Raw genomic sequence first — 26,556 nt, 5'->3', positions numbered from 1 at the left:
TGCTTGAAAGTGATTAATTCATCGTGGACCTCCATGTGTGAACTGGCAGCTTGGAGACTCTCTAGAGTTTGTGTACAGAAAGGGTTATTCATCAGTTATCTATTTAGTTCTGCAAGGTAATCAGGAAGATCACACTCTGCATGTTCTGGAAGCATCAGCTTACTGACTTATAATGAATACAAAATGAAAAAAATGAATAATACCCCCCTTGTGCTTACCCATGACAATGAGAACGATATGGATTTACAGGCATGGAAGAACAAACTATGTCAGACTGTGGCATGAATGGAATAGAGGTAGATAAAGAGCACTCTGCTAATGGCTTGGTTTTCTAAATAACTCAGGAGAAAATAATAAGCAGGTTGATTTTGAGTGACATTTTCATTTGTAGCAAGAATAGTGAATAGCAAAAAAAAAAAAAAAAACCAAAAAGGCTGACAATCCTGCCCAGAATGCTTCTTCCTCATTCAACATCTGCACCATGTTTCAAAATCTCCAGAAACTCCTCCTTGATTCTCCCTTCCGTAGGCCCACTGGAGACCACTACCCACATTGCATTATTATCCGTTCCCAATTTCAGCACCCCTCCCCAATACACTGTATCTTTCAGCACTGTATTGCCATTAATGTGCATGGAGTAGTTTCTCAGAAGCTGTCAGGCTGATGGATTAATTTCTTTAAGAGGCAATGACACCAACACAGAGATAGCTTCTCCTACAGGACTGAACTAGGTGGTACAATAGCACCTCACTATTTTCACATTTATATTCAGTAGAGTGTATAAAGGTTGAATCAGTTTTCGGTTGAAAAATTATACTGCTAGAATTAAAATGCCATTGAAGAAGCACTCTCCTATTTGAGCAATTAATTGCCTTACAACATCTGTGCACAAGGGCTTTAACAGAACAACTTTTTCCCAACAGTGCTCTGTGGTGGGGGAAAGTTCAGCATAGTAGGCTGAACTCTGGTTTTAAATTTTTGTCTTTATGCTATTTGAATTTCAGAATAAAATAATAATAACCTGCAATAAACATTTTACATGAATTAACTAATTTAATTCTCATAAGGTTTCTGCCATTTTACATATAAATTAGTAGAGGCACAGAGAGTTAAGCCTTTTTCTGCCATTTCTTTCATTGTATTGTTGAGGACCCAAAGCAGGGTCTTGTGCTTGCTAGACAAGCATTCTGCCACTGAGCTCCATCTCCAATCCCAGAAGTTAAACAAACTGCCCAACGTTACACAGATAAGCAGCAAAAGTGAGATTCAGATTCAGGCATTATGGCTCCAGAGGCAAGCATGTTAAGTTTCATAGTATACTGCTTCTTCACTATTAGAAAAAAGACGCCTTTTAAAATCAGTCATAGAAGGACTGCATTTGAAGGTATCAGACTATTTTGTCAATAGTTTGAGCTTCAAATAAAGTACAACATTGTAGTCAAAAGGGAGAAATCCTATGTGGTCAGCAAATTGTCCTGATTGGACACTCTTCAGGCATTTGATTGGCTGTTAAGTATGAACTCTGATTTTAATTAGGCAGCCAAATAGAACTTGGGGGCTAGTTCAGATTGCCTAGATCAATTAGAACTCAGAAAAATAGTGTCTGGGATATGTAGGCACTATTTCCCTAACAGTTCTTAAAAATGTGTCTTGTGCTGAGTTAGCCTTCAGGAAATATTTGTTGGGGAAATAAGTGAAGAACAAAGGGAAAGGGTGAATTAGTAAACTTGTGTCTTGAGCAAGTGATGGAAATTAATATGCACCCAAAACAAGCTCAAAATTGGTGGCAATCTTTCATCCAGGGAAAACCAATAGTAGTACCCAACTATCATGAACCCAAGCCATAAGCAAGCTGGCAGGACTGCTTGTAGATTGGGGTCAAATTTGTCTGAGTCCTTGTTACACAGATGAAGCCTACCTATGCAAGCTGTAGATGTTAGGCCATTCCTTGTGAATGAAGTGACTATTTAAGCTGCAAAAATGAGCTAATTTCCAATTCTGTCTCCTAATGATTTGATGTATGATTTGGATTCCTTGTCAGGGCTTTAATTCTGCCATAGTAGCCAGGAGAGAATTACCCAAGGGCAAAGCTGTCAGATCTCTGTCTACTTCTAAAAGATCAGAGTACAAACATTGACTTTCCTCGTCTGCCTTCCTTTAAATGATTCGTTATGAAATTTTCTGGAAGGCCCTGATGTACTTTCTGGAGAGTGGCAGAGACTGCTGGAATCAGGGAGAAAAGGTCCTTAAGCAATTTCATTTTCCAGCTGGCCAACTTTGAACAAGTCACTTGACCTTCCTGGCTCTCTATTCCCTTATCTGTAAAATGAAGGTTTAGAAAAGATGTCCCATCTGGTTTCTTACTCTGAAAATCTTTTACCCTGAGATTGCACAATGCCCCTTTACCTTCAATGCTTTGCCATTTAAAAAACAGAAAACAAAAATGACAACAGTCAGGCACCAGTGGCTCATGCCTGTAATCCCAGCTACTCAGGAGGCAGAGATCAGTAGGCTCGTGGCTCAAAGCCAGCCCAGGCAAATAGTTCATGAGACTCTATCTCAAAAAAACACAACACAAAAAAGTGCGGGTGGAGTGGCTCGAGGTGTTGGCCCTGAGTTGAAGTACTGCAAAAAAAAAAAAAAAAAAAAAAAAGCAGGCTTTTGAGGAGGAGTTTACTTTTTAATAGAACTCACCCCACTTAAAGATGTAGTGAGCATTCTGAATTGTTAACCAGTGGTTAAGAAAGCTATACACAGATAGTGTGTAGCTTGTCAGCACGCGTGAGGCAAGACTAGATCCATGGTCTCAACTGTGCACAGAGAATTCCAAATTACTTCCCAAACAATACTAATATTTTTTGTATCTTTTGCACTCTCATTTTCTCACGTGCAAAAAATGCACTTTTCTAGAAGCAACATGACACAATACATCACCACTGACGGATGCAGAAGCAAGTAGGAGAATACAACTGCCCTTTCTTCAGCCACACATTAAACATATTTTCAATTTGTAAGATGTTTATGTTTTATAAAAGCATATTTTATGTTATTTTTGCAATGAGCTTATTATTATTGCTTTTCTGAAATGAATTTATAAGTATTATAATTTTTTCCATTGAAATTCCTAATGCAGGACGATGATGTAATCCACATAAGCAAATCACTTTGGTACCTTAAATAATTCTTAAGAGCATAAAGGGCTCATGAGAGCAGAAAGTCTGAGAGCTGATCAGTCCTTAAGGTTCAGGGTGCACATGAATCTCTTAAGGCTCTGGTGAAAATACAGATTCTGAATCAGGACATCTGGGTGGAACCTCAGAGTCTGCATTGCTAGCGAGTGCTCTTATATCGCCAATCTGCTGGTTTTAGCTACACTAGGAGAAGTCATGGTCTGCTTGCTACTTAGTAGGGGTAGCACTGCTTGCTACTTACCCTGAGTTGAGACTCTAGCATAAGGCAGGACAGGACACCTTACTGCAATGAAGGAGTGATTCAGGTATCTCATAAATTATAAAATTAAAGGTTTTTGCAGTTAGGTTACCTTGTCATTTTAGTAACTAGAGTATTCATTCATTTAACAAATCTGGATTAAGCTGATGTCATGAAAGTCAATGAGCTGTAACTATTACTAACATGAAGAAGACCTGGCTTGTGCCTTTGAGGAGCTCACAGACTTGTGAAAGGACCACCCGAGCAAACAGAGAATAATAATGGGGTTATGACTAAGGCATATGTAAAGCACCTAACTGCCACTGGGCAAAGGTTTCCTGGAGTTGGTGACACCTTAAACTAAACCTTTCTAAAGGGATACCTTTAGAAAAGGTATCCCTTGGTTAAGCTGTGTTTTTGAAAGACATCTCTTTTGTTGTCAGAAGACAGATTAGAAGACTGTGTGGCTGGGAAGCTGGGCCACTGTCAGGGAGAGGTGCTGTGGTTCTGAGCTTCGACAGGGTGTAGAAGAGAAGAGGCTGTCTCCTAGTTTGAACTAGTGGATTTGGTGTCACAACGAGTATTGGGGAAGAAAAGGAAGTTGATGAAGTGTATGGAGACTCTAAGCACTGGTGACCTGAAGAATGACACAGTCATTAACTGAGGTGGGGGATCTAAAAGGAGGAACAAGTTTAACAGCCATATTCTTATGTTGATGGATACAAAGGAACAAGAGACTGCACAGAGCGATCTGTCTTTAGCATTCTTTAGACATGAATTTTTCTGACTTTGTTATAGAACTTCAGCTATCATGAGACCAAACTGATCACTATTTGCAAAATTTCAGATTTTCCCATTTATAATAGATTGAAAATTGTCAACTTTAATGTAAGGATTATGCAATTGATTGAGATACCAATTTATTTTTATTTATTTATTTTTTTATGGAGATACCAATTTATAATTACAAGTAAAATAAAAAAATAAAACTATGCTCAATTTTTTTCTTGGTCTGGGCCACCTATGAGTGTGCTGGTTAATTGATCACATAGTCCTAGCTTTACAGGGAAATACACAGTTGATTTCTGCTCTTTACATGTAAAAGAATAAAAACTCAGGAGAAAATGATAGTGTCTGTAGAGATCAGAGCTAGAATAACTTTACTTTCTGAACAGAGTTTTAATTAGCCTTGGAGACTAACAAAATCCATTAGCCTCCAATGTGTTGGATCACTTCCCTTATCCATTATGTTTAGGGTGGGCAAAAATCTATTTGAAAATCAATGTCTTTTTTTTGGTGGTACTAGGGATTGTAATCGCTAGTGGAGTATAACTCCCCATTTGAGCCACAGCCAACGCCTTTTGGTTTGTTTTTCAGATAGGGTCTCTTGCTTTTGCCTGGGTCAGCCTTGGACCTTGACCTCCTACCTCTGCCTCCTGAGTAGTTGGGATTGCAGGTATGTACCGCCATGCCCAGTTTTCAATATTTTTAATTATAAAATTTTAATTTTAATTATAAAGTTACTATAAGCAATTATAGAAAATTTAGACAGATACACAGTACTCAAAGGTGAAAAGAAGACAGTAAAACTGCCAGCCAGATGTAAATACATACAAGTTTGATGTACTTTTGCTAGAGTGCAGTTACATTTTTGTAGCTCTTTTGATGGTGTCAAATTTGAATATTTGAGTCACATCTAGGAAATTTTTTTCCCAGTGTACTCATGCAGATCCTGAGGATCTCTTTTTCACTTGATTGGCACTGGGGAATTGGGAGTTCCTGCACGTGTTCTAGGGCCTCAGCGGTCCCTGTTCCTTGAGCCCTATGACACCGAAATGTTCACGGGCACTTTAAGCAGGTGTTGTGTCCTTACTGCTCTTTAGTTCACATAGTGAAAGTCACTTAACCCAGAGAGTTAGAATCAGGTCTGGCCCCCAGCTTTCTCCACATCACTAAGCTCCCGATCTTTGGATGCTAACTGGCCTTAGGCAGGCCTCGTCTTGATTCTTTTACCTGGTCTGTAGAGCTGGGGTAAAATATGGATTTTTGTGGCCAGGTATTACTGCCATAGCCCCCGTCTGCTCCCACTTGTTTCTTCCTCTCAATTCCTGTCTTGTACCACCTTCTGGAATCCTTCTAGAGAGCCAATCATATCTACTGGAGTTGCCTGGCCTTTGGAACTCCACCCAGCTGACTAGCTGAGGACCCTGTGCAAGGCCCCCAGTTCTGATAAGATCAAAGTGGCCCCATGGACATTCAATTCGTATTAGATTTCTAAGCCATTTTCCACTGAGCTACATTTCTGTATTTATAAGATGGGTGTTCCACAAGTGCAGACATCTCTTTGTCTGATATCCAAAATAGTAGTATAATTTTGTCTACTCTATATTTTGTTGCTAAACGACTTGGTTCATTAATTAGTGAGGGTAAGTCTATAAAAATTTAGGTTAAGTTGATATTTGAATTGATCAGAAGTTAGAAGAAGTGGGAGTAGACAAAGCAGACACAAGGGCCCTATAAGCCTTCAAAATAAAAGCAAAATAAGACAGACTGAAATAAAAGAAGGCCTTTCCATTTTGGTTGCTTATGGGTGCTGGTAGAGGTGAGTTAAATCAGGCAACCTGTAAGAAGTGAATGAAACTCTCATGACCACAGTCAGCTGCTAGGAGATGCTCCAGTTGGATCTCTTGCTTCTCTGACATCTTGAGAGCTGAGAGTGAGTTGGGGCCACCAGTCCCAAGCTCATCAAAGGAAACAGAAAAAAACTGAGTTTGATACCAGTGTGAATCCATAGACTTAATATATTTGCCAGCTAAGTGGCAAAATAAACTTGTGTTTTTGCAAGCCTTTTCTTCTCCTTTATTTGCATTGAATTAAATGCAAATTATGTTTTTTTCTTTCGAAATCAGATTATTAAACTTTTTTTTTTTTTTTTGGCAAAGCTGTTGTTTGAACTCAGGGCCTCATGCTTGCTAGACAAGTGCTCTACTACTTGAGCCACTCTGCCAGCACTCAAAATCAGATTATAAGAATAAGAATATGTGTATATTTGAAAGATAGGGTTGTGGGTAATTTTTACTTTGAATTTCAAATTCAGTATCTCTCTGTTTTTTCACTGAGCCATATATTACTTTAATCACGAAAAAAAAAAAGATATTTCTCTGTTGATAAGGTAGGGATGTAGAACCACCATTAAGATGAGCAGAATGTTTAAATTTTCTGTCTTGGCACAAAATAACTGTAAGAAGATCTACAACTTCTCTGTGTGCATGCACAAACATTTACCACCCTAATCAAGCCCCAAACATTTATTAGAACCCTGTATGCCCCAGAAATGGGGAAGGAATGCCATGATACAAACTCTCCCAGAAGCTTATGTCTAGGTCAAAAAGAAAACCATGATGGCTCCTGTAGTATACTGATGACATCATTGTAAAGAGTGGCTTAGGTAATGCTCTTGACAGGCACTAGCAGACTTTTTTCTCTTTTTATTTTTCTAATTGTTTGCAATCAATGGACTTGGTAGGCTCCACTGGCTTACAGTTTAATAAGCCAGATAACAATGACCCTCTAATTGGTCAAATTATCGGAGATGTACATTATTAGTTCAAGTGTATGCATGGGATTTCCCCCCAAATGTCACTGGGATTAAAATAACAGGAAACCGGAGATGGAAGCATTAGACAGGGGTAGATTTTGGCAGCTGCATATGCCTACACGGCACGGAGGACATCCTGGATGTAATGGTTAGTTAAGAAGATGGGGGAGGGGAAAGTAAATATTAGGGCTACACAAACACTACAAAGAGATAGCAACATTTAGTGTTTTGCCTCTTAATTCTTTGTCCCTAGAAAAATGTCAACTTCTAGGTGGAAAAGAAATGAAAGAGTTCTAATTTGCATCTTCATGTGAAGTGTAAACAAAATAGCAACTTCATGTACACACCTTGGAGGTCACTTGTAATCAAAATTATCTGTTTAATTAGGACTATTATGCTAATTTTGAGTGTATTTAAGTAAGTATTCCTGTAGCTTAAGTAAAACTACTCTTGCAGTTTGGAAAAAGCTTATTTGCCTTGTAGAAATTTGAGGAATTGAATTTTCTTGCTACCTCAGATTGCTGATGAAGAAAAACATGGTATTAGGGCTAAATGACTTGAAAATGGCTCTTCCCCCACCCCTTACTCCTCCCACCCCCCTCCATCCCCAATGATTTTTACTGAAGCCACTTCCGGTCAGCATTGCAACGCCCATTTTCACTAAGTCATCAGTCCATTCTTTGAAAATGAGAAAATAGGTACCAAGGACTTTTCTGCTAGAAGTCTTCTGTCTGTCTGTGTCTATCAATATCATGCTTTACTTGAGAACAGCCTATTGGGGAAATTCATTTCAATAAGGGAGAAGAAAAGTCTCTCTGGGGCTTGAACACAGAATTTAAAAGTCCACAAGGCTGAAGTTTTCATCTTCAGGCTATTTGGTTCAAATTTAAAAAAAAAATGTAAACTTGTTTTGATCTTTAGGCCTGATTATCTTACACTCTACAATAGGCTATGCGACAACTGTTTTATTCCTCGGGTTCATGTGTGATGAAGGCAAACATATGGCAAACTATACTATTACAGAGGAATCTGGATGGATGGTTTCTTCCTCTGTGTATTATTTTCAACCCAGCACCGTTGGCCTACAGCAGGAAACCAGCTGCTAAGTGTGGGAGGTAGGACCCTTCCATGCAAAAGCCTTGGTGGCCACTTAAAATTGGAAAGCCTTTACACTATGTGTTTTACAGGAAAAATGGAAGTTTGCTCCTGTGTGTCCTTGACTTACCACACAGAACCCAGAGCCATCCAAGCATTCATTGGAATTGCCATTACAGTCACAGGGCAAACATTCTCCTGACAGAGCACGGAAGAATCCAGCATCACATCTCTGCAACAGACACATCAGAAATCATTATAGTTACTGAAAAGGTCCACTTTGGCCATTATTTCCTAAGAGAAGTAATAGAAAGTGATTATTAAACTAAATATTTCTTTATAAAACATAACAAAATGGTCTATTTATACTACCATTAGTGATAGTTGGTGTATACAAAAAGCTTTTTTGTTGCATAATTTCTTTCTCTCTTCTTTCACTTTGCAGAAGAGAAACACTCTTGACAATGGTCCATTATTGTAAGGAAGATCGAGAAGATATTAGGTAACAGTAAGAAAGAGAAATTTTCTAATGGTTTTTTCAAATCCAAAACAAAACAAAGTAAAGCAATGCAAAATCAAACCAAACCATGACTGGATTGGTCAAGCTGAAGAATTGCATTATGCTCCCTGTAAATAAAGACTTCTGTTTTCAGAAATTATTAGCTATGGCATAATAACTTAGAGTTATGTCTTCATAAAGCAGGCTAAAAAAGCCTCTATTTCTTCAGACTCTAACATGTTAAAGGGAAGGGTAAGGAAGTTAATGAGCTATAATACTTGTCAAGCCCGATGTGGTGTTGATCATATATTTCGTTTATTTTCATTATCTGTGAGAACGCATTATTCTCCTTGAGTCCAGTGATGAGACAATGAGACCCAGAGAAGCCATGTGGCTTGTGGAAATGTTAAACCATCCAACAATATACCAGCTGATTTGCAAAATAACGAATAATCCTCCCCATGTCTCCAGTGTCTCCAATGGAGAAACGTCCTGGTGGTGAGAGATTGTACCGTTTATGCAATTGCGTTTATGGGGATATAGCAGATGTTTCTTTGGGAGGTCTCTGTGATGCAGCGGAGAAATGGCATGACAGCCTGGAAGTCCAATCCCTGCCCTCCAGACAGGCTTGTATCTAAAGAATTCCAGACAGATAAGAATCTGATTGTTCCACAGACTTACACTGCAAGAGGGTTTCCCATCAACCCCTCCCCCCAATCACCCATTGTAGTTTGTAGTGTCCTGGTTACCAGGAAAGTTTTCATTATATCTCGCTGAAGTTCCTGGACTGATATGCAAACCCATTTCCTCTTGCTTTTTTCTCTGTAACGAAAGAATGAGTAGCTGGGGCACTGGTGGCTCATGCCTGTAATATAGCTACTTGGGAGGCTGAGATCAGGAGGATGGCAGTTCGAGGCCAGCTTGGGCACGTATAACCGGAGCAAAATGGACTGGAGGAATGGCTCAAGTGGTAGAGTGCCTGCTTTATAAGGGCAAAGCCCTGAGTTCAAACCCTGATCCTACCAAAAAAAAAAGAAAAAGATAGTGGTTTATTTTATTAGGACATACGAATGGTCCTTAACTAATATGAGATATGTGCAATTAATATATGCAAATATAATTGTTTTAACTATCCTACCAACTTGGGCTAATAAAATAAAGTAAAATTTAGATAGTTTTTCAAAAACAAAAAAGAATGAGTAGACATTAGTCACAGTATACAAATACCAACAGTTTGGACCCTAAAACTAAAATTTAATATATTCTTTAACAGAGAATAATGGTATTTTTCCATGAAGAAAGGCAAAGACATTTCAATTCTGTAAGTGGAGAAAGTAAGGCTGAGAGGAACCAATTTAAAATTTATAATGGAGGGTTTATGGTTGATGGCAAGCCTCTTTTTCAGTTTCTCCAAACTGGAAGAGGGAGGAAGGAAAGACTGGGGAACCAAAGAGAGAGAGACACTAAAATTGCAGCAAGAAGCATCTAACACAGAGTATCTAATTTCACATAATTTTAGGCTCATGTCATGAATTCAAATATGTATTTTTAATGTTACACAGTACACAGATTGGTGTCTATAACTAGATATAATATCTGTATCTAGACTGATGCTGATATAGATTTGGATATAGATCTCTCTCTCTCTATATATATACATACACACAGACACATATGTATCTCAGAAAAGAGACTCACAGACACCATATGTACTATGCCTTAAACTTTTCTATTTTATTTAATGGTCATTACCCATAAAATCAATTTGATGATCCATGAATGTGTTGCATTTTATAATTTTGGGGGTTTTTGTTAAAGAGAAGTGGTTAAGAGTAGTAAGGGGTCTTCATATTAATTATCTCAGTAGCCCCAAAGCAGTGCTTTCTCATGTCTCACTGTCCATATTACAGACATTCAGTGAGCCCCTGATGACAAAACCAAGGGATTTGTATTTTATTAATAAATAATTGTTGTATTTTAAAATAACTTTAGATTGACAAAAAATTTTTACCTTTTTAGAAAGTTCTGCCAAAGAGTCTGATATTTGAGATATTTGATTAGATTGGAAAAATCCCTCACGGTGTTTTGGGTATATTACTTGTTCATCACAGGCGATGATTGGAATGGCTTGGACCAGGAGAGCACAAAAGGCAGAGGCACTTTTGGAAACCAGTGGCACACTCTGCTAACCCTCCATTGCTCTCTTCTCCGGCTGGATTGGTTTCAAGTCTTTCTCAACAGCCCAACAGACACCGCCTAGATTGATTATGCAAGAAGAAATCTTTATGTTGTGCCAAGTTGAGGAGGAGAGTTCACTCTGACAGTCTGTCATTATCCACTTGTCTACTCCCTAGGCTGAGGCTATGACCTTGAGTGAAGGGAGACTCAGCTAACACTGCGAGATGGAAAGAAAAGGGAGGCAGGGACTGCGCTATGCTGAGCAGTCATTCGGCCCCTGACAAGAGAAGGGGTAGTGGATAGAAACCTAGCAAATTCTTTTCTAGATTATATCTTTCAATTCCTCTATTCAAATCCCAGGCACCATTTTAGAAACACTTAAATGCAACAAATAGGCAAATAAATCTTAGGTCTGGGGACAATTCTATGTCACTGCTGGAGCCCATGTCCTCATCACCTTGCACCATGTGTTAGGGAACTTCTGAGATTCCTTGGAATGGAATTGTGAAGTGATGGCAGAGAAGTTTAATTATCTTGTAGGACAATCGATTGCAGGTTGTTTATTTACATGGATATAATTCATCGTGGTTTCTGAGAGGCCTGTGATTTTTTTTTTAGTGAAACTTTTCTTGAAATTCTATAGGAACTGGCAAAATTGATTTTTTATAATATTAAAGGGCAGTTTTTTCAAATATGGAAGAGCCATAATTTTCAATTTTCCCCCTGGTTAATAATCATTATACATCATAATTTTAACATTTGTGCTATTTAGAGGCCTGTGGAAATTGCATAGTCTTCCCATAAATTAAATAAGTGTCTGTTTATTTTCTTTTAGAAGATTCTCCAGAATTTACAGAGCAAGAGAAGATGCCTTACAATCAGTTTGTAGATGTCACATTGAGCATTTTCTCATCATGAGAAAATTTTCTTGCAGAAGACAAGTGTAGCATACACTTGGGTGGGAAAGCTTAGAGAATTCTCAGAGAATTGTACCACCTTGGATGGGTCTGTGGTCTTTAAAAACAATAACAATAATAACAAGGATGACAATAAATATGAGGATACTTGTAATATAGCTATGATCAATGCCATTCAAGAGATTCATACCAATCCAAACCTTATTCTTTCTCTGCTATAACATGCTGCCCTTCATAAATAAATAAATGAACTGGGTCTGGTGGCTCATACCTATAATCCCAGCTACTCAGAAGGCAGAGGTCAGGAGGAGCATAATTCAAGGGCAGCCCATACCAAAAAGCAAGTGAGACCCCATCTTGACAATAACAACCACAAAACATCAGGTGGGGTGTGGGGTGTGTACCTGTTATCAGCTATTTGGGGGGCATAAATAGGGAGGTCATTGTCAGGCCTGCCCAGGCAAAAAAGGAGAGACACTATCTCAAAAACAACTGGAGGAAAAGGGGCTAGGGGTTGGTTCAAGTGGTGAAGCACCTAAACCCTAGCACTGCCAATAAAATAAAATAAATAAATAGTTCAATTGAACATTTAATTATTTGAACATGACTGCCATGGTTAAGTCATGCTGCTCAATTCTTTCATTTTAGTCCACAGTAGATCTATGAAGTAGGCTCCTGGATCTTCATTTTATACACAGGAATTTTGTGGTTTATCAGGATTACTTATCTAGACCTAGAAACACAGATAAGAAGTGTTGGATGCAGGACTCATACCCTCTGGCTTTCTTTTCCTCAACTTTGAGCTATTAATGTGTCAAGAACACATTCAACCAAGTCTTTCTTGTTGGATATTTAGGTTATTTCTAAAATTTTTCTGTTACAAACATCACAAAGAGGACTGACATACATTTAAAAAATGTAAACTATCTCCTTTAAACTTAAGAAAAAATATTTTAAAATAAATACAATGTTTAAAATGTGTAAGTACGTAATACGTAAAAATCGTTGAGTGAGACAATTTCCTTTTCAAGCAATTTCTTTCAGTCAAGTTGTCATTTTGATCAGTTACTCTCCACCAAACCATTTTGGACCTTTTACATAGCTTCATTATTAAGTGGTTCTATTAGTACAGCTGCCTCCTGCTCTACTATTAAGATGGGTTAACGAACATCATTTACTTCTGCCTGTGAAGAACTAGAGTGAAAATTCTCATTTGCTTGCTTTGCTATGATTAGAGTGAGGTCTGGCTTGGAGTTTAAAAAAAGTCAGCTGGCCTGATTTAAATTTATGGAAATTAGAGCAGGATAGAATTTTAGGCAGAGACCAGTGTGGGATATCCACATGTGCTGCTTTGTTTAAAGGAACCCAGAAGGCATTATTTCCAGAAGTCCATTATGCAATCATAATATTAATTACTTAATAAGATATAATTAGTTAAGATTATTTTTAATAAAGGGGTAATATTTATACAAGTGTCTGATCCTTTCTGTCCTCATTTGAAAAAGTTCCTTGAGAACACTAGACTCATGTAAACAGTAATGTATTGTACAGAACAGTTTTTGAATTTTCTTTTTTTTTTTTTTTTGGACAAAATCTTGCTGTGGAGCCCGAGTTGGCCTTGAACTCAAGATCCTCTTGCCTTGGTCTCCTGAGGGCTGGGATTATAGGCATGTACCACCACACACGACTTCTTAAAAATTTTAATAATGTTCTTTTGAAGGACAGTCCAGCCTGAATCCTTTGGGTGCAGCAAACTTCTAAAAGTCATTTGCAATGATTAAATAAAATGAGTACCAAGTCAAGTGATCCTCTTACTGTGTTTCTCAAATATTGTCTCAGAGAAACTAATTAACTGACCACAAACCGCTACTTTTGTACAGATACTGAATCGCTGAGATTTTCAGAATTTCTGTTGAAAAGCCTGATTGACTAAATATTTAAAATTCTCCAGTAGCATCCTCTACAAATCGAAGGTCACTGGTTACCCACTAAAACAAACAAACGGCAAAGTTGATGGAATTTAGGAAGAATCTGATGTTGCTATTTGCGGGTATGAGACATGGCCTGAGTAGGTACCCATGTCCCAAAGACAATCAGACTGGAATTTCAGCTCCAACAAGTGACAATGAATTAGTTATAATAAATCATTTTTACGAAGAGTATATGCTAAAGCTCTGGTGCTTACCCTAGTAGGCTTTGACCTGTAATAGATATTTGCATGTGCCTTCAGCCAAGGATCTAAAAACATTTTGCAAGTATCAACTTGATTCATTTTCCCTCCTGAATTAGACTTTTAGACTTTTGATTCACCAATTTTTGCTTTAATTTACTGCATTTACTGGTATCCAGAGTCAATGCTACATTCTGAATTAGTATTCTTCAAACGTAACAACCCACATTAAATTATCTTCCTGGTTAGGCTTTTGTATATATAGAATGAATCTACTTTTCTCTGTTTCCAGGCAACAATATTTTAGCTATAGTTTCAGTGTTTATGAGCTCTAGTTTTTGTTGTAAATGGTAAAAATCACCTTAAGATAGACTATTATCTCTACCACAAAAGAAACCTATAAGCAAGTAAGCAGGCAAAAAACAACACCAAACCAAAAAAAGAAACCCCACTATGTCAGTGAATTCCAGGCCATCCTGGGTAACACAGCAGGACCCTATCTCAAAAAACAAGCAAAATAAAAATAAAAACCATAAAAGGTAAAATATTATGTTCACATGGGGACTAAAACTTTGTGCCTTTACCCAGAGTCTAAGGGTCTGCACAATGTTGGTTTCCATCTGCTCAAGTGGTAGAGCCCTGCCTAGCAAGTGCCAGGCCATGAACTCAAACCCCAATACTGTCAAAAAAAGAAAACAAAAAAACGAAGAGATCTCCCATAATTGTTTAGCCAGATACCAGTAATCCTAGCTACTTGGGAGGCTGAGATAAGAAGGATTGCAGATCGAGGCCAGCCTGGGCAAGTAGTTTCTGAGACTCCATCTCCAAAATAACCTGAGCAAAATGGACTAGAGGCTTGGCTCAAGTTGGTAGAGCACAAAGCCCTAAGTTCAAACCCCAGACCCACCAAAACAAAACAAAAAACCCTTGGAACAACTTACAAATCTGATAGCATGTAAAGATATTCTAGTGGGGAGCAATATGGTATCATCTGTTAAAAACATCAATTTAGGCTTTGTTAGAGAGGAATGACTTCTAAGGACAAGTGAATTATTTAAACAAGGAGGCATTTTACAAACCATTTTTTCTCTGTCTATAAAAAATAAAAGGTAGAATATCTGTGATGGAAATCAGCCTCAAATTAAGCTATTTTTTTTCAAAGAGGGCTTAACATATCTTGACTTTTCCTACATAAATGTATAATCAAAGCACTAAAATGAGTTAAATACATTATGCAATGTGCTACACAAGAAGTTGTTCTCTTGATTGATTTGACTTGAATCTGGAGAGAGTTACCCGTGGGTCCTCCCTTGGGTATTTCTAAGCTCTTTTTTGCGTAATTGAAATTCCCCACGCTTTAATAGGCGAAGTTGATTTTTAGATTTTGATAGTGATTTCACCATAGCCTGATTAGGAAAGTGGTTTCAACATTCCTCAGAGATTCATCCAGTTCAAAGTTATTTCTTATGGGTGCCATAATAAACTAGGATAAAAACTAAATGTGGTCAATAGTGCTGGTTTCTCCTACTTGGCTCCTAGAGCTACCTTTGTGCTGTGGCTTAGGACCAGTGTCTGCCACAGCTTGTATAGTTTACAAAACATTCCAGCTTTCAATTTAATTACCAGTGAAATAAGGACAATGACTCACTCCTGAGGAATTCTGAGGAGCACAGAGCTGTCTTGACCAATCTTAATTTAGTAATTTAGTAAAGACTGGAAAGATGGTTGCAACTAATCCTCAGCATTCTTTAGTGGCCAACGTGTAGTCTCATAGGTAGAAACCATTGCTCTTAAATAGCTGTCCCCACACCCTGCTCATCAAATATTTATTTGGACTGTAGATATCAACAGATTTGGTGTCTGTTGAAATACTACATTTATGATAAATAGCCCTCTTTATTTGCAAAATGGAAAGGATAAAATAAAAAAGTTCATAGACTCTAAAACCATACAATTTTCCCTTGAAGTATTAGATTTAGGGATGATTACATTCATTAATGCTATGAACATTTCTTTGATTATTCTCCTTGGAAAGTTACTGAAATTTTAACTTGCTCATTTATAGTAGTAATTGCCACTTACATAACAAAATGAGGTTTCAGTGGTGCCTTTTTTTTTAAATATATCACCTGCTAACATCTGGCTTTCTGCTCTGGATTCTCCTCATAATGCTTTCTGTAACCGGCTTGTTCTTTTCACTCCTTGCCTTCTTTCTGAGCAATGGTTACACAAGTTAGCCTTTGCCAGATTTATATATATATGAAAACTGACTCCGTTTTATTTAATTGACTGGCACAAATGCCATAGACACATTTCCAAGAAAGGAAGAGATGCAGCCCACAGGGCTAGCTGTAAGATCAAGTAGAGAGAAATGACAACCACTACAGACATTTGGGGGATTTTGATGACTCCTTAACCAATTACAGGGAATTGATGTTGTGAGATGACAAACATCTCTGTCATCTTCAACTAGGTTTTTATGAATTACAACAGCTAATATTTATGGATCGATACCGGATGGCTTACAGGCACTGACCTAAGTGCTTTTTTATGGGTGATCCAATTTGATCATTACTTCTTAATGGTCCACAGTCTTGAAAATGTCTGCCTAAATTACCTCCTCTTTTTACAAGAAATTTGGAGGTTGAATTGTCTATGAGTGACAATGACTTCTCATCAGCGTACTCAGGAAAGCCAGATTACTTTTCTCTGCTGGGGTGTTTTATCAGTTTCCATTGCTGAGCCTACCATCTTGAGGACTTGATGTGCTCCCCCCCCCCCACAAGGTCATTCAAAAGGCAAGCAGAAAGCGAGGAGCAGGACAGGTCATACTTTCCTCTGCTCTTCCTCACGGGCTTATGCATCATTGAAGAAATGTTATTGTGAGTTAGTAGAAAAGGAGAAATACGACCCAAACTTTGATCACACCCACTTCTTCTCAACAGATAATCTTCCCTCTTTCAATGAGAACATAAAAGTCAGTGGGTGGGAATTTTCTTTCTAGCTCCCTTCTTTTCAAAATTCCCATTTGTCTTGACTCATCCTTAGGCCCTCTGCTTGTACCAGAAGAGGGAGTGCTCGCCACCACAGGAAAGACGAACCCTCTCTGTCTGTGCTCTGGGGCCAACATGTCTACCGCCTTCAGACCCTGCTTTGTCACCCACCCTTCCTCTCTCCCACACCATCTGTATTAGTCACCTTTTTGTTACTATAAGAAACAAAATATCTGAGGTAAAACAACTTATGGAAGAAAAGTTTACTATGGCTCCTAGTTTCAGTCTATAATTGCTTGGCCCCTGTCATTCTGGGTGGCACTGTACATCTCTGTGGGAATGTGGGGCAGAGGAAGTCTGTTCACCTCATGGTAGCCAGGAATAAAGGAGAGAGACAGGAAGGGGTCAATATCCCCTTCAAGGGCACGCTCTCAGTGATCTAACTTCTTTTCACTAGAGCCTACTTACTAACAGTTCCATTGCCTCAGGCTAGGGAAAAGCTCCAGATCCAAACTATACCACCATCCATCTCTTCATCCCCTAGCTGTGAGGCGAGGCAGAGTACAGACAGGTGGTGGATCCTATGTTGGATGAACCTTGATTCTTCCTCTCAGTTCAGAATCTAAGAATATCTTCCCTCAGATCTGCTTTCCCTTCCTTTTCTTCCTCTCTTGTCCAGAAAATCTTCCCTATTTTGGTCTCTCAAGTAGCTGGGATTGCAATCATGAGCCACTTCTGCCTAGCTTCAAATCTGTATTTTAAATGCAGACATGAGAAGCACCACAGAGAATAGAGTTTGAAGTTAGAAACTTCTTTATATAATTCTGAACTATTATAAACTTACTCTTTGTTGAGATGGACTGTAGGACTGGAAACTCTCCAAATTAATTTCTGTGTTGAGTGTAGTATCTGTTAATGGTTAAGTGATTGGAATGTGCTAATTTGAAGCTTACATATTTGTTATATTATTAAACCTCAGCAGTAACCACAGCAACTACTCAAGAGTTTAGACAACAAGAGATTTTTGCAGGGAGATTGACATTGTTTAGAATTGCTGGTATAATAAAAAAGACTAAATTTTACTAAGGTTTATTCTAATTTTTAAATCTTTACACACAGTCCACCTACTTACTGCCTCCATCTGGGTAAGACTAAGCCATCTCTGCTGCTGTCTCATAGAGTTTACATTCTACCTTGGACATCTTACCAAGATGGTTCTCCCTCCTTGTTCCTAATACCAGAGCTTAGTTCGGGACATTTGTCTTTCTCTCTCTAGGATTATTATCCCCTGGACTATGAATCTCTTAGATTCTGTTACTCATATGGCACTTTGCAGATACCTCAGAAGAGGCCATGGAACATGGTATTAGAAACTTTACTTTTCACTCCTGTTCTCCTGAAATCTCAGTGAGTACAGGGTTAGTGTCTTATTCACCTTCATACCCGTGTCACCTATTATAATAATTAGAAAAGAGCAAGTAGGTACTGAAAATATGCTAGTGGGGAAAAAAAAATCTGTTTGAATCTGTAAAGAATGAGCCAGGGGAGAGCAAATAGTGCAAACATTTTGGAGAGCAATTTGTCCAATCCCATAGTAGAGATATCTATATTATGAATGAAAAAAAAATAAATATTATTTAGAAATAAATAAATAAATCTATAAATACAGTGGAGGAAAAAGTCAATTGCAGAAGAGAGACAGTATGATACTGACTTTGCATTTAAAACATACAAAATGATACTATGTGATACCTTGTGTAAGGATACACAAATAGGAAAAACAAATGGAACCTAAGAAATCAGGCCAGTTAAGGAAAAAGAAGAGAAATGCGGCTGAAGAAAGGTATATGGACTCTAACTATATCAACAATATTTTACTTGTTATATCTTTGTATGTATAACATACAAATTCTTATGAAAGTCTGAAAAGGAAAGGAAGAAATGAGGAAAGAAAGAAGAAAAGAAAGAAAAACAAAAGACCTACTTAGGTTGTCTGCATATTGAACTTCCATGTCTAGGCCTGGCAAGGTCCCTACAACATCATCCCTAGGAAATGACTAATGTGGTCTTGCCAATGGATTCAGTTACAGGTGTGTAATTTCCCTAACTTCCTGGCTATTCACTTTATGTACCATTATCATTGCACATAGTTAAAAAAAATCAGTGTAAGACCATTCCTTACTTAATTTGCCTTTCCTTTGTTTTTCCTTATAGCCTTCCTTACAGCCAGCAGCTATCCTTCCAATGTGGCAGCCTTCTACAGGTCTTATGCCTGTCTCAGGGAGAGAACTCATCACCTTTTAGGTTCTTCTGGATGGTTGTTTAATTTAATCTCCACAGTTACCTGGCTTAGGCTACCTGTGCAATCTGGAGGACTTTTAGGATACCCATTGATTTTGGTTGGGCCTTGCAAATTTAAGGCAGAGGTAAAAGATTTTCAGAACAATGCACAATACTCACATTTTCCAATTGGCAAAGTAAAATATGAAGGTCCAAGCAAGAGGGTTTTACGGGTCAATTTTATGTCCTAAGAAGGGATCCGAGGCCTAACCTGAAAGCACTGCACTTTCTTCTCAGGGATCACAACAGCTAATAATGGACCCCCAAGCATCCTAACATCCTGGCCTTAGATTGGCAGAACATGAAAGGTGTGACCCACAAGCTAGGTCAAAGGTTGCTCCCTCTAGCTGGCCTGGAGCTAGAATCAGGAAAAGATTGTGCAATAATTTGAACCAAATATAGCCGAACTGTGGACTTTAAGATTATGTTCTTATAGTTTGCTAATATTTTTTCTTTTGATATTCCTTTCCATGAAGGTAAAAGAAAAACATGTGAATTGAAACAGCTTATTGAAGTAAGTGTGGAAAAAATTTCTCCATAAACAAAGAAATAGAGAGAAAGTCAAAAATTTTGGTAAGAGGTTGTCATAGATATAGTCAGTTAGTCAGGCTCAGCAGGAAACAAAATTCTCCTCAGAGGGTTCAAATGAAGAGAATGAAGAAGATTGAATGGATGATGGCTTAGAGAAGGGTAGACAGGAATAGGAGCAAGGAATGGAGAGGCCATGGGAGGCTCAAACACAATGGAATTCTTAAAGATCTTCCAGTTCTGTGGTCCAGGGAGCAAAGAAATATGTTCTAATCCAGGGAAAGCCAGAGCTGAGGAGGAGGGAGATTGCCAGTGGGAGATGCAGACTTGCGGGCCTACAGCTCTTCCCAAAGGCTGTGCAGATGCAGCCAGAGAGTGGGGCATAGCCGCTGGAGCTCTTCCTTCTCCTACTGGTTTCCTGCTATTAAGGGACCCAGGGGGGTACAGTAGTCTTTGGGATTCAGCCTTCTGAGCAGAGCAAGACAGGACCTGGGGGGACAGTTGCAGAGTGCTCAGCACACCCTCATTCTCAGGGTGTGCCAAGAGAAGGAACTCAAACAGCAATAAGAAACGACCTGGGGATTAGTCAATAATCCAGCAGAGCATGAATGAAACGACATCCAATTGACTTTCTGAGTTGAAGGCCAAGTATTCTTTCAAATACTAAGTTGCCTTTATCAGAATTTATAACGCTCATTAAAAAAATGTGAATTTATCTATTAAGGTGGTGCTAAATTCCTCAAGTAAAAGCAAAAGGGTTTGAGGGTTTTAAATTATCAAATAAAAGCTCTTGTTAGAAAATTATTAAATGTGACACCAGAAATCACTGTGGCTCTGTGCACCAAGCTATAAATAGGCCAAAGGTTTAGGATTATATATATTCAATTTTTTTTATCACATCTTCCTTATAGCCCTTTTCTGTATTTTCTTCATTGGTGGAGTGTAGTGTTCTCATTCATGTTTTTGCCTCCTTAGCTAGCTCTAGCCTTCAGCCTTCCTTAGACCTAAGTCTCCCAAAATAGCCCAAATCATAATGACACCCATTATCTCCTCTACATCCTAAATTCAACTTTACATTTCACAGAAGTTAAATCAACTCTTGGGAGATAATTGTTCTTTGTTAAAGTGAAGAGTCCATTTAGAGGAAGTTATTCCAAATGTTAATTTGGTGGGGACATAAGAATTTGAAGTGGTCTCATCAGCTGGGAAACAGCGTGGATGTAAGTGCTCCTTTCGAGACACATTTCTGGAATAACTGGTAAGGGGCTGAAAAGAGCCAGAAATTGAATTTTACCCACTTGGGGATTGAAATTGTACTCTCTAAAGATGGACTGTACTTCATAGATTTAAACTCTTCTATCATCATTTACAACAATCTGAGAAAACTTTCCCTCCATTCAATTGGTGGAGCATATTTTCAGAGAATCAAAATAGCTAAGGGTTTATATTTAAGGGTGGGATCCATTTCAACTTGTCGGTTTAGATAGGTTTTTCAATGTAATCACAGAGATCTAAAAGTTAAATTGAATAATTTAAAGGCGTTTCACAGGTGGGGGAAATTTCCTTCAAATAGTTGTCTTTTGAAAAAAATTCTAATAGCTCTACAAATCACCTGCCCCTCACTCCCTCAGGAACACTCTCATTAAGGTGCAAGTATCATTTATGGCCTGAATTGCCAGGATATGATAACAATCTACTCTTGGGCATTTTAAGAAATCTTTACTCGTGTATTCAGTCCCCATTTGTCCACCATGCACCTGACAGCCATTGAGCAAATACTTGTTGAGTGAATTTCTCCTCTAAATATGCTTGCATTTAGGGTACTTGCAGTGTTTAGACATCACCGATTTATCCTCTGTGGTCATTGGTGTGATACCCAACGATCTGCTCCTCACATTGGACCCAATTCCCTGTAGTTAGTTCCTTTGGAGGTGACTTCGAATAGCAGAAAGTGTGAGATCATCTGGATTTCAGTTTCGGCTCTACCACTGAGAGTCTCAGCTTCCCCTTCTGAAAAATGGGAGTGATCATCATATTATCTTCTACAGTAGTTGTGAGGATCAACTAATACTGTGCGTTTAAAGTCCACTATAAAGTCACAGAAGGGTTCAATAGTGAACAGTTTCCTCTCTTCTTTTTTCACTAGCCTGTGCTAGCCGTTTTAACTGGTAGCCTCTCTGGTTGCTGCAATGCTTTCTTTCTCTACAGCACACGGCTCAGGACTGACTCGCCAAGGTCCTGGTTCATTATCTTTCTTCCTCAGAAGACTTAGCTCCTTGAGAACAGAAACTGGAGTTGTCTGATTTGTCCCTGAATCGTAAATGCCTTCACAGAGTAGATGCTTAATAAAATACGGATTGATTGTATCTTAACATTACAGAATGCCTAAATACCAGAGTTGGCAAATATTTTGAGAGACCCCCATCTCCAAAATAACCAGAGCAAAATGGACTAGAGGTGTAGGTCAAGTGGTTTGCAAGTATAAAGCCCTGAATTTAAACCCCAGTTCCTCCTCCCCAAAAAACAGAGAAAAAAAGAAAGAAAAGAATCTCATTGAAGATATTTCATTTGTCTGTCTCCCTTATTTCACAGGTGACTGCCATCTTTATCAGAAGGTCTTAGGGCCCCTCCCTAGGTATCTTGGGTGGGGGAGGAGGGAAGGCTGTAGAGCAGGGTGGTGGGGAAAACACTCTTAAGCAAACTACATTTTCACGATTTTTCCATGAACATATGGCTGACTCCAGGTAGGAACCATTGCCCCCCAGTTCTCTGTAATTATCTCCTCTGGCATATGGCTGTTATTCATAATTTAAATACAGTAACTTATAGCTAGCGTTTTAGTTTTTAACAGTGTTTTATGTATGCAGGCAGTAATTGACTGTGGAGCAAATAATGTAGATTACTCATTAGAGAAGTCAGCTCTTGTTGGAAGCTGGTTATATGACATCCATCTGTGTCCCTGACACCTCCCTTGTTCCATTTGAGGGATCTGACAATGGACTCTGGGAAAGGATGCCCTTTGTGTAATGCACACCAGCATGAGTGCAGGTGTTTCCCCTCATGAATCAGAAGCAGATGTCTGGTCAGGCAGAATAGATGGCAGCTTGACATGTATCTGGCTGCACCTCATAAGAAAACTATGGCTCATAAATTGTACTAATAAAACACCATCGCTGAAAATTAGACTGAACCAAGAAATGACACCTTTGTCCTTTAGCACCAAGGGAAGCTAGATCTCACATAGGGCTTGTAGCTTCAGATTTCAGACTATGTGTGGAACCTCTGCTCTGCCATCAGTGCATTTTGTGATACATGTGACCATGACATTCTACCCCAAGTGTTCTTATTTGTAAAATATGAGCAGCAGAATTCATTTAACAAGTATTTTACATGTCTGCCTGTCAGATACCTAAGATGGCTCAGAAGAATGGGATGGATCTTTGGGCCAATATCCAAGGATGTCAGAGTGGTTGTCTGTATGGGGACTCTGGTGACAGGATTTTTTCAAACAGTTCATAATAAATTAGTACATCAAACACCAACTGTTTTCAGAAAATAAGAAAACTACATCAGTATCATGAATCCTACATCCTTAATTGGGGAGAAACTAATGAAAAGCAAAATAAAACAAAACAAAAACTTTTCCAAAAAGTGGTAAATATTTACTCATAAAATTTTAGCTACAATATCATGAACTGTTCCTAAACTACTTCTATTATATTTAGAACTTGAACGGTATTAAAAAAATTAATACAGAAGTCCCATCATTTCATGTGACGTGAGGGTATTTTTTATGATTTTTCTCCCCAACTTCCCTACCCAAAGATTTAATTCTGAGATTTTTGTGAAATATCACTTAGTGAAATTTTTTTCTTTCATTTAAGTTCACATTTGTAAATGGCATAAATAATCTGCATTTTTAAGTGAAAATTCTGGTGGACAGAATTCCAGAATAGCTTTATAATCCATCATCTTTTTGTAGCTTTGGAAGTTTGCTCCCTAATAACTGTTGTGATTCTGGCAGTCATTCTGTGAGAGTGTGTTTATAAAAGTGAAGGCAGGTACACAAAATAAACTGAAAAGAAAGTGACTGTGAACGTGTTAGCAATGCCCAGAGTGCTACAAATCTAGTCCAAGTATTGCCATTTTAATGACAACAAAATAATACACATTTATGAGCGGAAATGGACAGGGAAGACTGAGAGCATTTGATTTAAAGCAATTCTGCTGTCTGTCATTTGAGGGAAAAAATTGTGCTGATTTTAAAACAATACTTGAGTTACAGATGTTTCCAGACCCCTTCCCTGATCCAAGGAAACAAAATACCATTCAGTAACAAGCCCAGATTTAGAGATGGGGCTTGTTCCAATATAAACATTTCCTAGCTAGACCTTCTCCATGAAACTGCACAGTCAATTTTTCCATATACAGTGGGAAAGACAAAGCTTTTAACTTAAAAGGCATTCTCTCACACATGCAGTTAGGGACACAGCGCCATGGTTCACGACTGATGTCAAGCTGAATGCTGATTTCTTCTTTAGTTATACAACAGAATTATAGCAGGATATCCATGTGCCACAAACAGAAAACTAGGCTCTGTTTTAGCTTTGATACTTGGTATGTTCATTTATTCGTTTGCTGTCTCTGTTTCATGTACAACATTTACCCAGGGCTCAGCTTAAGGCTTGGCACAAAGCAGACATTCAGCAAATAACCAAGTGTTTGGGGTATCAATTACACTAAAGGCACTTGCACAGGCAATTTGGGGAATCAGGAGATGAATAATGGAGCTTGCTAACCTGCAGTTCAGGTGTGTTTGTCACTTCCTGTAGTGGATGGAAGAAAGTGGTAAGAATCATAATATACTGAGATGTACAGAGAAATGCAGAGAGAGTGAAGAGAAGGGAGAAATTACTTGCAACATGGAAGGGGAAAGGAGTCAAAAATTGTTCTTTGAAGGAAATGGCATTTGTGCAGAGTTTTCTGGAAGGAGGAAAGTTCCAGCTGAATAGCTAGAAACCATAGGACAGTTTGTAGTTACTCCCTGTAAGGCAGAGAGGTGTGAACTTATATTCTGGTTTTTTTTTTTTCTTTATTGCTCAAAGCAGGCATCTTTCACTTTTTAAAGCTAATCTACCTTAATAAAGGTACCAGATAGACTTACTTCATTCTACTTGCTGGAACTTTCTTTGGAAAAATTAGTTTAATGCCAGCAATTAAAGTTGTGTGATACTTTTAGCAATTTTCTGGCTTATAGTATACTCATGTGATCATACCGGTTTTTCTTCACACATTGTAGATAATATTGGAGGAATCCCCTAATCCCTGAAATAGGTGTTAGGCACATCTGGAAGCCTTGTTAATTCTTTGTGGCTTTTAGGGTTCCACGAGTTACCCTTATGTGGCTTGAAAGTTAGAAATTTTGGAAGTGATAATAGTTTTCAAGTTATAGTTTATGAATAGGGACAATGTCAACTATAAAAGAGAATATTTTGATTTTATTCCTTTTCCTTCTACCCAAACTGAGATGAGCAAGAGAATGGAGGAAATTCTTGGTTTTGTGGCTCTCTGAGCACTGAAGAATTGGTTTAATTACCGTAGAGCCTGACAAGAAGTAAAGAATGAACCTGGTGTCCTTGGTTTTCAATTCTCTATTGCCAAGAACCCAGTCTCTGAGCAGCTGGAATTGAGCAAGTAATTGTTCTCATTTACGGCTTTGACTACACTTTTAAGTTTTTTCTTCCTGTTTTGAAGTTTATAAATTTCTTGGATGAGTTGAACTAAACTCGAAGAAAATCCATGCTGATTCATGCCTTTGAGGAAAAAAGCACATTTTCTGGATGAATATGACCTTAGGCTAGCAGATTCAAAAAACAGATTGTAATCAAACTAAAGCCAAATTAGTTAAGATAACCCAAGATGAAGTTATAATGAATTATAACTAAAAATGAATCTAACACTTAGCTTTCAAAATAACTGGACAGAAAAGCAGACAAAATGTAGCATAGAAAAAAATGGTTATTTCCACTGAACATTTTGATATACTGCCTGTCCAAGAACACAGGCACAGGAAAAATGTGTTTCTTCTGCCAAAATAACCACAAATACTTTTTGGAGATTAGGGAGAGCCCAGGCCTTTGATAAAAGCCCAGAAGTTTTAAGCACCTTACATAGAGAATTATCCTTCCCTCACAAAAGTGATTACCTTGACCTTACCACAATATTATATCGCCTTAAAGACAGCACTACCTTTACTCTATGGAGGGGCCTTCTCACATCAAATACCATGGTGCCCGCCATGTTGAAAGTGAATCATGGAGTGAGCAATGGGTTACAGCTAACCTGCCTCCCAAATTCTTTTCTATTTTGGGACTACATTGGGGCTTTCCCAACTCCTGGAATTCCCCTTTCTTCTATGTCTTCTATTAGTTTAGGGCATATCTGAGCAGATGCAGTATTGTATTATAAAGCAATGTAATTCTACTGTGAATTGGCAAATTTTCTTTTTTGCAAAATAGATGTTATGCAGTTCCTTGCTGTTAGAAGACTAGCGTGACTTGACTTTAAAATCAATAGAGGAAAAGCTCTCCAAATTCAACCGGAAATGTTGGAAGTGCTACAAGAAAGTTGGGAAGGTCACAGTGGGGTACAAGTGTCAGAAGAGACCGCTTTGGTGCTAACACACATTTCATTTTCATCATTCATGTCTCATGTTTCAATTGTTTTGCAACATAATGGGGAAATCTCTTAAAGTCATGTGGAAACCTGACTGAAGACTGTACGGGGGGAATACCAGACATGATGTGGTC

At 38.3% G+C, this 26,556-nt stretch overlaps 1 protein-coding gene across 4 annotated transcripts in view; it reads right to left on the bottom strand.

The window, feature by feature from the left end:
- Lama4 (laminin subunit alpha 4) overlaps positions 1–26,556 on the bottom strand; it is a 156,514-nt gene that overhangs the window by 93,584 nt on the left and 36,374 nt on the right. For all 4 annotated transcript variants that reach the window (XM_074076240.1, XM_074076232.1, XM_074076245.1 and 1 more), the window contains exon 3: positions 8,253–8,354. In XM_074076240.1, the coding sequence (XP_073932341.1) occupies positions 8,253–8,354 (102 nt within the window). The remainder of the gene's footprint in view (positions 1–8,252; positions 8,355–26,556) is intronic.

Source organism: Castor canadensis, chromosome 1 (genome assembly GCF_047511655.1).
Source record: "Castor canadensis chromosome 1, mCasCan1.hap1v2, whole genome shotgun sequence".
Taxonomy (NCBI): domain Eukaryota; kingdom Metazoa; phylum Chordata; class Mammalia; order Rodentia; family Castoridae; genus Castor; species Castor canadensis.
This window is presented reverse-complemented; position numbering and strand designations above follow the sequence as displayed.